The sequence below is a fragment of the Cydia strobilella genome, chromosome 9 (genome assembly GCF_947568885.1).
Source record: "Cydia strobilella chromosome 9, ilCydStro3.1, whole genome shotgun sequence".
Lineage (NCBI taxonomy): Eukaryota > Metazoa > Arthropoda > Insecta > Lepidoptera > Tortricidae > Cydia > Cydia strobilella.
Genome location: NC_086049.1, coordinates 12,429,421 through 12,443,239, shown reverse-complemented (window position 1 = coordinate 12,443,239; position 13,819 = coordinate 12,429,421). Strand labels below are relative to the sequence as shown.

Genomic DNA, 13,819 nt, shown 5'->3' with positions numbered 1-13,819 from the left:
TAGAAAGCAATTATGAAAATAATATCAAAACCATTTTTTTTTTAATTTTACAATTTTACAAAGTGACACAGTTCTACTTCAATACCTATTTCACGAGACTTATGGAATTATACTGCAGATACGGTACATATTAAGCATAAAATGATACGTAATATCCATATATCGAACGGGAAATACCTATTTAACCCTTTAACTGCGCCTTTCATCAGTTGGTTTAGTTTGTTTAGTTTTTGACACAAAATATCAAGATTGTATCCTTCAGATACGATATATGTACCTTACTGATTTTTTTTGTACAATATACCATAAATAATACGTAATATCTTGATATCTAACCCCAAGACAGAAATTTTGAAAACAATTTCTTTGATAGGTTTTAGTTTTTTTTTTCATACAAACCCCCCCCCCCCCCCAGCGAAATTTTTTTAGGAACTGCTGGTCAAAAATTTTGTTTCGACCTCTAGTATGCGTGTGCCAAACGGCTAACCTGTACATCGATTTGCGGTATTCCTTTGAAATTGGGGTCGAGCGGCTTCCGCTAAAATAAGTCGCCGGTCGGCCAGAGGGCCTACCGCGAACCACGTTCGACGTATTGCCTCTCTGTCGCACTTGTAAATTCGTATGTAAGTGTAACAGCTCCCTGTCACATGTCGTATGTAAGTGTGTCCCCCAGGGAGCTGTCACACTTACATACGAATTTACAAGTGCGACAGAGAGGCAACACGTCGAACGTGGTTCGCGGTAGGCCCTCAGAAAGTCTCCCGCTTGTCACGTCGCTACATGCGCCCACTTTCATACATACCCATAGGCTTGATGTCAGAGACAAAATAGTTGCGGATACGAAAGTCGCTCTCGTGCGTGCATCACGAGCAACTTAGCCGCAAGGCGATTTATTTGTCGTAAAGAGACAAATAAATCCGATCAAAAACATTACATGTAAAAAGATGCAAGTTTTGCAACCCAGTTCTTCTACCACAAAAAAGTTTTGAGATGTAATGTGATACCAAGTCGGTTATTTTAGTCAGTGCCAGGGGGTGTTAAAACCGTAACAATATTAGATACTTACCTTATTTTTTTAATACATATAATGACTTGGCAATCGCACACAATGCTTTACTTTGCTCAAACTGTATGTCATTATTAGGGCTAGCGCTATGTTCAATTAGGATTATTTCAAATATTTGACGAATTATCCTTATGTCATTATGTAGCCGTGCGATTGCCAAGTAATTATAAGTATTAAAAAAATAAAGGTAAGTATCCGTGCACCCAGATCGCCTCGCGACTAAGTTGCTCGTGCGCGCATACCCTAAGAAAAACGGGACGACATTACAGTGTTGCCACTTTTTAATTTCTACTCTAGTTGGTCAAGCAAATCTTGTCAGTAGAAAAAGGCGCGAAATTAAAATTTTCCATGGGACGATATCCAAACAGTAGTATAATATACGATATCCCTTCGTGCATACATTTTTTAAATTTGCCGCCTTTATCTACTGACAAGATTAGCTTGACCAGCTGTACCTTATTAGTTACTAGCTTTTGCCCGCGACTTCGTCTGCGTGAATTTAGTAATTTGGGTAGCTTACTTTTTTATCCAATATGCTTTTTATCGATTTGCCATACAAATTTCCACCCCCTTAAAGGATGATTTCTGGGATAAAAACCAGATGTCCTTCCCCGGTTCCCCGGGACTCAAACTATCTCAGTTCAGCGCTTTAAGCGTAAAGAGGTAACAGACAGACAGACACACTTTCGCATTTATAATATTAGTATGGTTACATACAAAATAAAGTCGAGTTAAACATAATTTTGCATGATTCATGTAATAGCCTTCACGGCCATTAAAATCAAGTAGAAAAGCAAATTTAATACTCAACGTCTCTACTCAAGGGGGTTTTGTTAATTAGGAAATAAACTCATTACTGTGCAAAAATACTTTAATTATATGCTTTTAAATACTAATAATAAATCATTTCATATCAGTTTAAAATTAAACACTATATATTCTTAAGCAACTAAAAGGCACTGATCCTTGTCACCTCTAAATATTTACAAATACGCGAATTGAATATGATATTATATTTGTATAAATAGTCGAATAATCATTGATTTAATATAATTGTCAAAATTTTTTGCCGGCATTGGAAAATAAGAGCGTATTTACATTAGATCGACTGTCGCTTTCAATGGGCAAAAGCATGGTTATGTTGGTGATAGACGACCAAGTGTAAGCGCGCCCATTAAATTTGTGTTCTCAATCAAGGCATCAGCACAACTTCAGCATAAATGCCCGGCAATGAATGAACACAATGAAATTACTATAGATGCATTGTTACATTTGTACTGGCTTGTAAATATGATACATAATATAGTTTACAAAAATACATAGGTACTTAGTAATTCACACTTCTTTGTACATATCAGCAGGGGCTACTTAGTCAATAGAATTGTAAACATAACATGGTATACATAAATAAATAAATGGTGCACGAAACTATATTAAGTTGTGCGGTTATTTATTCTACATTTACAATAACGGAAAGTCAATAAAAGCACGTGGAAGCCCACTCGCTAGAAAAACACAATGTTTCTCATTCATATGGCAATACAACTTATGATAATACACTGATTTTGAGCATAATCAATTATTGAAATGAAGTTTCCTCGTCAGATAAAATACTCACATGTTATAATTTGTGCAACCAACACCTACTGGGTATAAAATTTAGACTAAATTAATCTAAAAAAATCATAACAGATAAGCAAAATAATATTGAGTACCTATAGTAGTAAATCTATAAAATTAAAGCACTAACTCAGTTGTCTTGAATATGTCTTTTTCCTTCTTGTCATAATCATAAGTGACTACCAAGACTTTTTATAACAAAAGGTAAAAAGCCAATCCTTATATATGTCCGCTATTTTGAAAGGATGGTAAAAATTTACAAATATCAAAGTATAGACTTTATCACAAGGCCGCAAAGCATTATACGTCGCGGGTAGTTTGTATTCAGCAAAGGTTATTCAAAATTTATATACGAGAAGCTTAAGTAATCTGTAACAATTGTAAACTATCCATATGTTTTTCGATTCCAAATTTGTATAATAATAATCTAATTCATATCTTTGTCATGTTTACTAATTTAGAAATTCAGTCAGTCTCATCCTCTATTCAACACAACTCAGACTAGTCGCCACAGCTTAGGACTCGAGAGGCTACAATAACGTGTCGTTTTAAGGAAATAAGGGAGGTCAGGGCGGCAGGCGCTCACAATATCGGCGCTTCAATACTAATGTTCACGAGCGCCTCCCGCGCTACCGTTCCTTTTCCCGGGCCCGACTCATTATAGAGTCGGCGATATATACAAGCCACTAATAATATCGTTTACGGTGTCACTCGACAGCGAAACCGGCCGTCTCCAAGACGGCCTGCTTCAGCTTATCGTGAAGCTTCTCCTTCGTGGGGTAGGGCGGGAGATCGAGGCGGTTGAAGCAGGTGTGGGCCTTCGGCAGCGAGTCGGGCGCCGCGTCGGCCACCAGGTGCAGCGTGAAGAGGCGCGGCGCCGCGGCGCCCGTGGAGCCCTGCAGCGCGCGGAACCCGGCCAGCGGCACCCGTCGCGACCCGGTCACGAACTGCAGCAGCCGGGCGCGCATGTCGGCGTCGAACTGCTCCACCACCTCCCAGAACCAGCCGACGATGGGCGCGTCGGCGGCGACGTGCTTGAGGCGCGTGTGGCGGCGCCAGTCGGCCGGGTCGAGGTCGGCGCGGCCGGCGAGCAGCGGCTGCAGGTCGCGCGGCGACAGCGGCCGCAGCAGCTGCGGCGGCACCACGTCGGCCAGCCCGCGCTGCAGCGCCAGCCACTGCCGCTCGGCGCCGCGCGTGAAGCGGTGCGCCACGTACAGGCGCACGTACTCGCGCTTGTTGGCGTCCGAGACGGCCTCCGCGGCGCCGCCCGGCCGCAGCTCCACGCTGCGGACGGCGCCGAACGACGAACATTCCACGGAGAACGTCGTGTCTATGACGCCTGCGATGCTATTCTCCCTGGAAAATTATAAATACTATGTCGTTACAAGGTCATGATAAAAATTGTCTGAATGTAGCTAAGTCGACGATGATAGTACCCATAATCAATAAATGAGATGCACGCAAGTCGCAATGTGTTATCACATAATCACGATTTCGTTACCATGTTTTATATTAAATACTTTAATTGAAAAAATATCCATCAAGATTTACATTGGAATGCAAACAAACGTACCAGTATTACGCACTTCCAGCAGAAATACGTCTGTAATGATTGCTCCAACTTATTCATGTTTTAATAATAAGGCGTAAGTAGAATCATGTTATTAAAAGAACTGGTGTCAATTGATAGCAATTACGTTCAATACCATGCCCAGCATATTTTAGTTTATATTCAATGTCACCGATCGATGAGTAGTATTGGATCTAATCACTATGAATTGATTATAAATTTTTACGAGGTCTGCGCCGTACGCCCAAATGGGGCAGTTTTTCGAGTAATACAGCATTGAAGGATTTACAAAAATCCCTTACTTACATCAAGCTGGGGATCCAGCCCGTTCAATACAAATGTTGTTGTAAACCTCATTATATTACGTTACGGAGCGTGATAGAACGGCCAAGGAATCGCTTGTGTGTGGGCTCCGTGAAGGCTCGAGCCGATAGTGTAACTCACAGCGTCCAAGACAGCGAGCGATGCAGCTCCAGGTCCACGTCCCGGATATCGCGGAGGGTGATGGGTCGGCCGAGCAGTTGTTTGTAGAAGGGCGCCGTGAAGGCTCGAGCCGATAGTGTAACTCACAGCGTCCAAGACAGCGAGCGATGCAGCTCCGGGTCCACGTCCCGGATATCGCGGAGGGTGATGGGTCGGCCGAGCAGTTGTTTGTAGAAGGGCGCCGTGAAGGCTCGAGCCGATAGTGTAACTCACAGCATCCAAGACAGCGAGCGATGCAGCTCCGGGTCCACGTCCCGGATATCGCGGAGGGTGATGGGTCGGCCGAGCAGTTGTTTGTAGAAGGGCGCCGTGAAGGCTCGAGCCGATAGTGTAACTCACAGCATCCAAGACAGCGAGCGATGCAGCTCCGGGTCCACGTCCCGGATATCGCGGAGGGTGATGGGTCGGCCGAGCAGTTGTTTGTAGAAGGGCGCCGTGAAGGCTCGAGCCGATAGTGTAACTCACAGCATCCAAGACAGCGAGCGATGCAGCTCCGGGTCCACGTCCCGGATATCACGGAGGGTGATGGGTCGGCCGAGCAGTTGTTTGTAGAAGGGCGCCGTGAAGGCTCGAGCCGATAGTGTAACTCACAGCATCCAAGACAGCGAGCGATGCAGCTCCGGGTCCACGTCCCGGATATCGCGGAGGGTGATGGGTCGGCCGAGCAGTTGTTTGTAGAAGGGCGCCGTGAAGGCTCGAGCCGATAGTGTAACTCACAGCATCCAAGACAGCGAGCGATGCAGCTCCGGGTCCACGTCCCGGATATCGCGGAGGGTGATGGGTCGGCCGAGCAGTTGTTTGTAGAAGGGCGCCGTGAAGGCTTGAGCCGATAGTGTAACTCACAGCATCCAAGACAGCGAGCGATGCAGCTCCGGGTCCACGTCCCGGATATCGCGGAGGGTGATGGGTCGGCCGAGCAGTTGTTTGTAGAAGGGCGCCGTGAAGGCTCGAGCCGATAGTGTAACTCACAGCATCCAAGACAGCGAGCGATGCAGCTCCGGGTCCACGTCCCGGATATCGCGGAGGGTGATGGGTCGGCCGAGCAGTTGTTTGTAGAAGGGCGCCGTGAAGGCTCGAGCCGATAGTGTAACTCACAGCATCCAAGACAGCGAGCGATGCAGCTCCGGGTCCACGTCCCGGATATCGCGGAGGGTGATGGGTCGGCCGAGCAGTTGTTTGTAGAAGGGCGCCGTGAAGGCTCGAGCCGATAGTGTAACTCACAGCATCCAAGACAGCGAGCGATGCAGCTCCGGGTCCACGTCCCGGATATCGCGGAGGGTGATGGGTCGGCCGAGCAGTTGTTTGTAGAAGGGCGCCGTGAAGGCTCGAGCCGATAGTGTAACTCACAGCATCCAAGACAGCGAGCGATGCAGCTCCGGGTCCACGTCCCGGATATCGCGGAGGGTGATGGGTCGGCCGAGCAGTTGTTTGTAGAAGGGCGCCGTGAAGGCTCGAGCCGATAGTGTAACTCACAGCATCCAAGACAGCGAGCGATGCAGCTCCGGGTCCACGTCCCGGATATCGCGGAGGGTGATGGGTCGGCCGAGCAGCTGTTTGTAGAAGGGCGCCGTGAAGGCCGCGTCGAGCTGGTGGCCGTGGAACAGAGCTACGCCGAGGATGCGGCCCGCGAAGTGGAAGTATGAGAGATGCTCGGGATTCACCTGGAATAAAGGTATGCTTATTTAGCTTCGAGTTACTCTGAGTCTGTGAGATCGAATTAGAAATGAGGAGATTTACTAGACAACCAAGGTTACTGACATAGCTCGGAGAGATGTCAGCCGTAAGATACAGGAGAACGATTTTCGAGTGGCAACCGCAAACCGGAGAACGCAGCAAGAGAAAACTCTCAACAAGATTGATGATGATTGTCGAGGATTTCTCCTACTCACCCCAGAATCAGCATTAATTTGCAACGCGTATCGGTCATCGCCTGCATTCGCGTACTGGAAAAGCCCGTAGTGGGGGTTAAACAGCTCCCCTCCCAACAGATGGAGCCACTCTCGGGCTACACCGCCGTAGTCGAGGCCCTCTTCGTCTCGGAACTTCACTAGCAGCCGTTTGCGGAGCTCCTTGCCTCGGAGCTTCATTACCAATCGGTAGGATTCTTCAAGGACTTGAGTGCGTGAAACCTGGACAAAAAATGGTTATAAGAGAGTAAGAGACAAAATATTTCCAACTGTCCTTCCGTTTCAACGAAGTTATAATTATTTCCGGATCGTTACGTTTTAGTATTCATACTAGTTGTAAAATTTAGTGACGTAAAAACTGAATTTTCCTTATAAAAATGTCCCATTGTTTTATTGATCAGCACCAGAATGATAAAGCTAAATCTGTCAACCAAAGTTTTCTGCCATAAAAATAAATCTATACCTATCCGAAGATTACTTTGTTTCATATTCTCGGAATATCACTAGGAGCTGTTTAAGTACCTCCTTGCCATGAAATGTATGAATTGAATCGTGAAATAGTTGGTTACACACTACGTAATCGGCAAAAAGATTCGTCGTGTATACTTGGATGCTTGGACTTTTGCCTGGTGCATAACCTTACCTTGTCCCGCTTAGATTGTGAACAGTAAGAAACATAAATATAGTGCGACATAAAATAGTAGAGATTAAATAAAATGGAACTACAAAATTTCCATACTAAATTGTTGCCATGTTTAAGCGTTTTACGTCAAAAATGTGACGGTTTCGTAGGAAGTGGCGCCCTCGTTTATTTTCTACAATTTCTTGCCGGACCTCTATCCGGCAGAGCGGGCAGAGTCACACTCACACGGCACAACTCGTCGCCCGTGCCGTCTGATGGAGATAATTTAGTCAAACAAAGAAACAGATAAAAACCTCTATCCGGCAGTGTCCCGTCTGCGGCTGCAGCGCTTGCAGTTCAGCGCGCAGCACGCGCGCCTTGGCGGCCAGGTCCCGCTTGTAGCGCGGCAACTCGTCGCCCGCCTCGCCCGGCGGCGCGGCGGGCGGGGCGGGCGGCGGGGCGGGCGCGGCGGGCGCGGCGGGCGCGGCCGACGGCGAAGGTGCCGGCTGGGGGAGATAATACACAACATTTTAATCCAAGGGCTTCAAAAAATCTACTTCATAAGGATGAACCGTTCAATTTGAAGTGAGTGGCGAAACTGTCGCAATATTTTTCCATTCCCTTCAAATTAAGCCTTTTACGGTATTACGGTTCAAGTTAGAAAACGACCTGGTTACGGTCGGGATTGGAAAAGTGGTATTAGACGAATTATCTCTTAGAGACATCCACCAACAAGTTCGGTGGATGTATTGAAACAGGCTTGTCATGAATCTTTACTATCATTTGAAAGGGGAAAAATCGTGCGATGAACAAAGCAGTTTTGGTGGACAATGCGACGACGTTATGTGGTTTCGACCCTCAGTCATGAAGAAACGAGGAAGAAGTTTCGTCTCAACTCTCTGCTTTTGACAATTTGTATAATGCCATAGTTTAACACACACTCTACAGCCTGTACAACAGCAATGGCTGTACAAACACATCAGTACATATGTATTTGTACTCACCGGCCTGGCGGACAACGCTAGCCTCGGGTCAGTGAACTGCGTGGTCTTGTTGTTGTGGTCGACGAAGTACGGGCGGCCGGAGGGGGCGTGCCGCATCTCCCAGCCGGGGGGCAGCGGGCCCGCCGCCACCGAGCAGTGCCGCAGGTGCGTGGGCACGCGCGGGTCGTGCCACGTGGACGAGCCGGTGCCGCTGTTGTAGAAGTACACTTGCCCTTGGGCTGTTGTGCGCATTTCTGAGGAAACGAGACAAGTTGTAAGACTGGAGTAAGAGGGTCAAATATTTTTTTAATGGGAATTTCATGTGAACCTTTTTTGTAGAATAATGTGATTTACTACTATGCAGGGCCGGATTTAGAGGTGTGGAGGCCCCGGGACAACAAAGGAGTGGAGGCTCGGGGCAGTTTCCCCGGTTGCCCTCCCCTAAATCCGGCCCTGCTACTACAACTTTATTTTTGTGTGAGTTAAAGTTATGCGTCTTTCCTGTGGACATCATAAAATAAATAGATTATTAAGCCTAATTTCCTCGCCGGACCCTCATAGGCATAGGGAGATAAGGACCTTACACATCTTAAAAGCTGTATATGTATGATTAAAGCCTAAATTTACCCAAGCCGGTAACTGTGATGGGACCTTTTTGGTACCCAAAAGTTTGATGGGTTAGCAATAAAGTTGATGTTGTTGAAAGTGACCAAACTATTGCTCCAAACATGAGTTGCGTGCATTTTAGTTATGTTAGTGTTTTTAGTGAATAAATAAATGAAATTACTGTCATCAAACGTCACGCAATATATATGCTATGATATATTACTGTCATCTGTTGTGTGATATTACCGTATCCCGGAGGTAAATCGGCAGCTACAGGAACTGCAGGTGTAGTAGACGGGGATGCAGGAGTGGAGCTCGCGGGCGCTGGTAGTTGTCGTCGCGTCGCAGTTTGCGGCTGCGGTTCGGGCCTGTCGAATAAACAATTGATAAATTATTGTGTATACCGACTTCTACTTCATTTTTGTCCTGTCAATGGTGGCATTTGGTATAAAGCAGTTCAATATATTTATTTGTACCACGGCGGTATGTTAAGCAGCTACCGCAGCCTAAGGGCGCTTGTAACTAGTGGAGTCACACGCGCGATACCGACTCTACAAGCTTACAAGAATTTCTCCTTGGGAGAACTGGAAACCTTCACCACCAGGATATGCCTTGTCTAATGACGCTATCATACTGGGTCAATATCATATACGCTATCATTCACCGCGTCTGCAGCCGAATGCAACGTATGAGTCGTATGAGGTTGCCAGGCAACCGAGCGACTACGCCATGTCTGGTTATTGACGGTACTAAATGTTAGGGGAGACCCGGGGGCGGGGGACTGCTCATACTGCGTGGGTTACCTAGTACACTTCAACAAAAGTAACGTTTACTCACCTCATGGAAATAGAGGTCGCATTGTTGACATCGGTGTCCGACGAAGGCGAAGTGGCCGGGGAGGCGACGGGCGTCACGGGCGACGCGAGCGGGGACGCAAGGGGAGTGGCGGGGGTGAGGGGCGAGCCGGGGGCGGGGGAGGTGGGGGAGTGCGGTGCGCGCGGGTCGGGCGCGGGCCGCTCCCACTGCGTCAGGCGGAGGGCGTGGTTCACGTAGTACGCTCTAGAAGAACAGAAGTAAAGTTCAGTTGTAAGACGTCCGTCCGGCCGGCTTGCCAATTTCGGGACGTCCGAGCGAAAATAAAAGCATGTTAAACGAGTTCTGGCTTTCCTAACTGATATATTCGACACGCCGTCACTGCTGAAGATTTCACCATCCTCTCTCTAGTGTCTTGGCATATCCTACGGGCGGTCAACGAGGGGTGGGAGGGGGGTTGAGTCACGTTGTCACGTAGCCGGGACAGGGAGCATACCCCACTTAGCGTTGTCTCGGCATTTTGTCAAAACATTTCACAAAAAACCGGACAAGTGCGAGTCGGACTCGCCCACCGAGGGCTCCGTACTTTTTAGTATTCGTTGTTAAAGCAGCAACAGAAATACATCATCTGTGAAAATTTCATTAGTCTAGCTATCACGGTTCATGAGATACAGCCTGGTGACGGACAGATAGGCGCACAGTGGAGTCTTAGTAATAGGATCCCGTTTTTAACCTTTAGGTACGGAACAGATGAAAACAAGACTAACTTACTTGAAGCATGACCTGGCCACAATACAATGCAATAACCTTTTTTTCGATTGCAAGTAAAAAATAAAACAATGTAACTTTATGCATAATTGAGCAGCAAAAGCGTGACCAAATACTGTTACATTGTGCATAATCTTCACCATTCATCTGTTTATAGTCAATTTACAAACATGATATGCTAATAAGTATGTCAGTCAAAATGAGAATACTAATTGTAATTAGCTTTGATAGCCGTCAATCTTCTCAATGTCATAGTAATGACACTGTGACATTTTAAACGTTAAACTCCTACTTAACACATCTCTTACTGATCGGATAAGGTTGTATGTTGGTAGCACATTTATAGCCAGGAATTATATTATACTCACACATTCTTCTTACAAAGTGGTAGTCACTATGACACGCGGTAAAAGCGCGACCATTTGAGGCGTATGCCAATAGCCGGGTCCACACAGAGCGATCATACGAGCGAAGTAATTTCCTCGCGCACAAAACGGCCAGTGTAAACGTGGCTCGGCCGAGGCGCGCGTGTTGTATCGACATTTTTAGACATGCCTCGCGCTCGCCGCCTCGGCTGAGGCACGTCTACACTGGCCGTTTTATGCGCGAGGAAATTGCCTCGCGCGTATGCTCGCTCTGTGTGGACCCGGCTAATGATAATATGAAACAAAATGGTTGTCATAAAACTATGAATCTAGATCTTGTTGTGCAGTAATCACTATAAAGCAATTATTACTGTTTTCAGCTTTATTATACAGCACTACATTAACTTTCTCTTGCCTACCTCTGCTCTACCTATTTTCCTTCACTTCATATATTTTTTTATTTAACGGCCAAAGATGTCAACTGACGCGTACGGTTACAGCTCAATGCACAGCATTGCGGCAAGGTTTACGATGACGCGCGGCGCGACAACTTTATTGCATAACATACATAAATCTACAAATGGCACATTTAATGATGCTTAGTTTTTATCTAATTTACATGTCAAATCAGAGAATTTCTCTGTTTTCAGACAAACAAGTGCACGGTTCCACGTTCCGGGATATAAAAGGTTGTAATTACCTGCCACTAGCCGTGAATCTCTCCTCCCAATGTTGCGGCAATGGCTTCTGAGTGTTGTGCGCTGCAGGCTCCCTCGGGGCTCTGACGTCTCCCGCCGGGCCCACGACCGCCAGCGGAGAGCCCTCGCCCGCGGCGGAGGCGGGCTCGCCGCGCGTCCCGTCGCGGGACATGAGCGACACTATCACTTGGCCCCGAACCCCACATGTCTCGCCAGATCCGTCTTCGCACAGTTCAAGGCATTGATCTTAAATTAATATAAAAATACCAAATTATAATAATGGCATAAAATTATATGAAGGAAATTGCCTATCAGCTATTACGAATTTGTAATCCCCAAATGCAGATGCACAAAAAACCTTTTTTTTTTCACCTTTGCATTGTTTGAAATATGAATAAAAATGCAAATAACATTTATTTATTCATTTTAGTAGTTGTCTTTAAGTCAGCAACGCCCAAGTTGCACATTCCTGGAGTTCAAGTTTCCATAGGCTACAATAACTGCATAGCAGTATGTGGACTGTATGGGTACTAGTTTGCCACCAATATATAAAATGGAAGATTAAAAAATTAGGTAGCAACACTACTAGAACAGCATAATATTATTACACTTATTGTAATAAATATTAAACAACAAATAAGTGAAATAAAGAAGCAATTGGTTTCAGCTGTGACTGGCATACCATGACTAATAGGTATAACAATATTATATTAAGAAACTTAGCATTCCATGTAAGTATAAGTTCATCAGCAAGACCAAAACAATAATAATTATCAACCACAAGTATTATACAGTAGTGACTAACAGCCAGTGTCCTTTAACTTGTGCACCGTTGATGGCTGGATGCGGACACAGCCGAGGAACCCAGATCCTTGTCGTTTCTGCACTTTCCTCTGGTTCCATACACTGAAAAGTACCACAACATTTAGTAACACAATTATTTTTGAATATTCTTGTGCAAAACCAACATATATTTTTTAATAAATTGCTACTAAGTTACATTGTATTTAACCTTTCGAGACCCGGACCCATATTCTATTAAATATAGTAAATATGGCTACCCAGGGAGCCGACGGGTCTCAAAAGGTTATAAGCATCCAAATCATTAGGATGAACATTTTTAATAAAAGAAAAATAAGAGAGACACATAGAAGTCCTTTTGAACTTATTTTTGTAATTAATTATTATTAAAAGAGGAAATATGCGGCTACAGTATAGTGTTTTACGAAATTAAAAGCAGTTTGAGGGGCAGTTGCCCTCTTTCATTGCCCTCCAGTCCACATATAAGATGGCTACTCTATATCCAGTGACAAAATTGATTCAAAAGATATGTGTCATTGTGATTATATTTACTTCTACCACTTTAGGTACCATTCAGATGTCATTAGATTAAGAGGATCTACTATCTCTATTCAATAACAGTTGGTTTTGTAAAGATATATATTATAACACTAAACACATTAAGTTAAACTAGATAATTATGTTCTAAGATAATACACATTATGTTAAATAAACATGATAGATTTATCCAATTACCTGATTGTAATTCCGTCTGCTTTAGTGAGGTATAAATCATAGTGTGTATTCCATTTTGGATCGAGGGTTGCTTTCACAGCATTTGTCGTGTATACCTGAGCACTTCCATTGACTGATATTTTGGCAAACGGATCTGGCATTCCTGCAATACGAATAACAAACTAATGAGTATTCACAACAAAACCAATACACTTAGTATCAATATAAAGCAGTGACAGCATCCAGCAGGAAGCATAGTGAAACATTTTATAACCAAACGCCGACGTCTCTTGGGAACAAATTATGTTCGCACGTCAATTCGCGTTAATATGCTCCAAACAGCACACAGACACCTATTTCTCATTTCTCAGACCTTGAGGAAGACCTCCATTTACATACTGATAACAATAGACGGAATATCAATGTTTACTTACGAAAGAGATCTCTCCTCGCCAAATTCCTTGCACAAACAACTGAAAACAAAACGATTCAATCGGTGAATTGTAACGAAAAGTAAAATATTCACACCGTCCCGAGGTGCGGAAGTAATTCGAATATTTAAATATGTTCTTACTTGTGAGGCGAATCTTTTGAGCTCCATACTTTCGTTCCGATGCAGGAGTCGACATTTTACCATAATTTTAACTAATAATAACACTTAAACATTTTAATTCTGTATTTCTATCACCTCAGCATAAGTGTTTCACAAACCATCAGCCACCATTTTTCTTTCTGTTTTGAGATTTCATTCAATCACTTTTATGTCAAACCACCATTCATTCGTTCACAACCTTTTCTTTCCC

At 44.8% G+C, this 13,819-nt stretch overlaps 1 protein-coding gene across 1 annotated transcript; it reads right to left on the bottom strand.

The window, feature by feature from the left end:
• Positions 1 to 1,923: 1,923 nt before the first annotated feature.
• On the bottom strand, positions 1,924 to 13,764 carry LOC134744310 (E3 ubiquitin-protein ligase SMURF2). The gene is made up of 12 exons (XM_063678084.1): positions 13,591 to 13,764; positions 13,451 to 13,489; positions 13,038 to 13,179; positions 12,307 to 12,407; positions 11,504 to 11,747; positions 9,695 to 9,916; positions 9,104 to 9,225; positions 8,273 to 8,505; positions 7,583 to 7,774; positions 6,629 to 6,868; positions 6,213 to 6,400; positions 1,924 to 4,042 (listed from the first exon to the last, which is right to left on the bottom strand). The coding sequence occupies exons 1-12, from the start codon at positions 13,643 to 13,645 to the stop codon at positions 3,394 to 3,396; spliced, it is 2,427 nt and encodes an 808-aa protein (XP_063534154.1). The 5' UTR covers positions 13,646 to 13,764; the 3' UTR covers positions 1,924 to 3,393.
• Between the last annotated feature and the right edge of the window lie 55 nt (positions 13,765 to 13,819).